The sequence below is a fragment of the Conger conger genome, chromosome 16, assembly GCF_963514075.1.
Source record: "Conger conger chromosome 16, fConCon1.1, whole genome shotgun sequence".
Lineage (NCBI taxonomy): Eukaryota > Metazoa > Chordata > Actinopteri > Anguilliformes > Congridae > Conger > Conger conger.
The window spans coordinates 20,110,774-20,114,233 of record NC_083775.1 but is presented as its reverse complement, the minus strand read 5'-3'; the positions used below and the strand labels follow the sequence as shown (position 1 = coordinate 20,114,233).

General features: G+C 42.2%; 1 protein-coding gene across 1 annotated transcript; it reads left to right on the top strand.

The window, feature by feature from the left end:
* Nucleotides 1-731: 731 nt before the first annotated feature.
* LOC133114107 (GTPase IMAP family member 7-like) lies at nucleotides 732-3,196 on the top strand. The gene is made up of 2 exons (XM_061223297.1): nucleotides 732-928; nucleotides 2,088-3,196. The coding sequence occupies exons 1-2, from the start codon at nucleotides 895-897 to the stop codon at nucleotides 3,194-3,196; spliced, it is 1,143 nt and encodes a 380-aa protein (XP_061079281.1). The 5' UTR covers nucleotides 732-894.
* Nucleotides 3,197-3,460: the final 264 nt, after the last annotated feature.

Below are 3,460 nucleotides of genomic sequence, written 5' to 3'. Positions count from 1 at the left end.
TCTTTTACCACTCCCCACACCCCTCTTCTCGTTTGACACACTTTTCCCTCTACCTCTACCCAGTACTGTTTTATTATTCGTTTTTTTCCGTTCATCTAAATGCATATCTTCTTCTTCCTCGGAATTCCCTCCACTACTACCCGCCATCCCGATCCCGGTCAATGGACATATGCGTAGCTATTTAATATAAAGATATCAAGCTACGAGAGCTAAAGCTAAAACTAAACAAAAGACTAGCAAGCTACTTACCGCTCAGTCGATTCCTGATATAGCGAACTCCTCTCCACGGTCCCAAGAGTCACAATTATTGTGCAAATGTCAATATAAAGGTAACAATTAACTGTACTGAAAGAATCATCAAAATGGGCAGGGAAACCAATTAGCAAAAAACATTTTGGTCATTCATATACATTCTGGAGACGAAGTAAGGAGAATACTAACTTAGGTCCAGGTAGCGGGTACAGAATTCTAACTTGGCACACAAAGCTGCTCACACAAGTCCCGATTTATTATTTGTTTAATCGAGTGAACTGGGAATTGAATCCCAAAACGGCAAATATTTATTTTTCTTATTTAGCAAGTGCAATAAAATGTTAATGACAAGAAGAATAGCTTTTTATATATAACTGTTTTTCCTGACATCACAACCTAAGAATGTTAAGTTTCATTTTCCACAGAACTAAAAAAAAGTCCTCAGAATGATTTCCCCCCCTACACACTGCAGGGCACCACTCACACTTCACTAGGGAATGAGCACTGTCACTCGGACGGGATCATTACCAACGATTCACTTATACCATTGCAGATAATTTGATTAATTTCAATTATTTTGCAGGAAGACCACCCGAGGAGTTTGTACCGTCGATCTGTCCTGAATCTGCGCTGACAAGAACTATGACTTCTGTAAGAAGCCCGTACTGTGCGACAGGTCGGTATCAGCATTATTACTGTCTTATAGTATTGGATAAAAACGTATTTCCAAGCCGAAGAAAAAACGATTTATATCGTATCAATCAGTGCAAGATCCCATTGCAAGGTATCATTAAAATGTTTGTTGACTGATACTGATGCCTAATTAAAAACATATTTAAATTCCAGTTGTAGTTTTGGGAGAACACACCCGAAATGAGCTATAGCTACCTAAAAAATACAATTAATTAATTAATGAGTAGGTTTTGCGAAATATGTTTGGATAAATACATTAGTCTTTGTCGATGATGACGTGTGTATGATATTCCGTGAAATAATGTACAGACTGTCACTAACCTGCTGAAGTAGCTGCTTTGTAAAAATATTTATTTAATGAGGTACTTTACTACCAATATGTAAGGAAAATAGGAAGAAATATGAAATTGAGTTCAATTCCATTTACTTGTATTGTACTTGTGTTATGTCCGTTCCAAGCGCAGACCAAGGGATAATCAGGAATCATAGTTTAGTCAGTCCAAGTGTCAAAGTCAGGTAATCTGAAAAACACAGTGCCAAATCGAGTTGCAAAAAGAATGGTAAATAAACAGTCCAAAGTCAAAAATCTAGAAGGGCAGAAAGGCAAAAGTACAAAGGGGCAAGGCAAGAGAGATGTGGAAAACACAAAGCATAGATCAAAACAAAAAGGCAAACTTGGAATCGGACAAAGGTGTGTCTCAGAACAGCGAGGCTGAGAAGGAATCTTGGGAAACTGGAAAAATCCGAAACCACCTGAATAGTGAAAGACGCAGACAGGGGAGTGACTCAGGCTCAGAATACATTCAGACACAGACATCACAGGGGAGACGGATGCAATAACTATGAATGGATAAATAGAAAAAAACAGATAAAAAATAATAAATTACAAGAGTAACAAAATAACTAACAGACAGCAATACAGGAACATTACAACTTGTCCGGAGACAGTTATCACAAAGAGAAAGAACATTTCATTTGACAAAAACATGTTTCAAAACTCTGAAATGCATTGGTTTTTAAGCCCAATAAAACATGAATTTCTTCTTTCCTTAAGTTTGCCTTCATAATAGGCACCATGTGGAAGACGTTACTGAATCCAGTGAGCTTTCAGTACTTTCTGAATGGAAACTCTTCTCCCGCAGGTTCTCAACAGGGCAGGGGTTACCCTCCTCGGGAGCTGCGGATGGTTTTGGTGGGGAAGACAGGATCAGGGAAGAGTGAAACAGGCAACACAATTCTGGGTGAGACGCGGTTTGAGTCTAACCTGAGCATGGACTCAGTGACTTGTGTCTGTGAGAAGGCTCAGGGGATGGTGCTGGGGCGAAGAGTGACAGTGGTAGACACGCCCGGCCTGTTTGATACCTCACTCTCCCAGCAGGCTGTGCAGGATGAAATCCTGCGATGCATGGCCATGTCTGCTCCGGGGCCCCATGCCATACTCCTGGTGCTGCAGATCGGCCGTTTCACCCAGGAAGAGCAGCAGAGCGTGGAGATCATCCAGACCATCTTCCAGAGTGATGCTGCCCGATACACCATCCTTATCTTCACCCATGCGGACAAGCTGAAGAAAGCCTCTTTCCACGACTTCATCTCCAAGCAGGGTGAAACAATTCAGAACCTGGTGAAGCGATTTGACAGGAGGATCCTGCCCTTCAACAACGAGGACAAACAGGATCCCGGCCAGGTGGCCAACCTGCTGGAGATGATCGACTGCATGCTTGCACAGAGAAAGAGCCCCTATTTTACCAATGAGGCCTTCCAGAAAATGGAGCAGGCCCTTGTAGTCTTCCAGCAGGAAGAACTGGAGGGAAAACGGGAAGAAATAGAAAGGGAGAAGAGGTGTGCCATTGCAAAGTTGGAGGCAGACTGGGAAAACTTCTCCACCGAGATGAGCAATGAGGAACAAAAGAATGAGCGGAAGAAGAGACTCATTGAGCGGAACATAGAAATGATGAGTGAGAAAAGGGCAGAAGTGGAGAAACAGCTCAAGGTGGAGACCGAGAAGCTGAAACAGCTGCAACAGCTGGAGAATACCAGGAGACAGAGAGAGAATGAGTACAAGAAGAAGATCAAACGGGTGGAGAAGGAGATCGATGACAGATACTCTATGATTGCCCTGCGGGATGCAGAGAGCTCCGATGCCTTCCTCCGTATGCATGCATGGTGGATTTTGGGAGCAGCCGCCAGTGCGATCTGGGCAGCCATGTCTGCAGCAGCAGCAGCAGCAGCAGCTCAGTGCTCTATTCAGTGATCCAGCTGGGAAACTCCTCTACAGTGACTCTGATGAACCTCGTGAAACTACATATCTTTAACTGTATTCTCATCTGCAGTATACTTATCATCTCCTGCATTGTTTTCTTTTTCCAGACAGACTTGATTAAGCTTTTCTTTAAACATAATAATATTGACATATGCTATAGGCTTGATATTAGTATACTTTTTAAAGTGTCATTTGATTTAATCCGTATTTGTATTCCAGTTATCAAATGTTGCATGTCAATTTCTGATTCTTGTC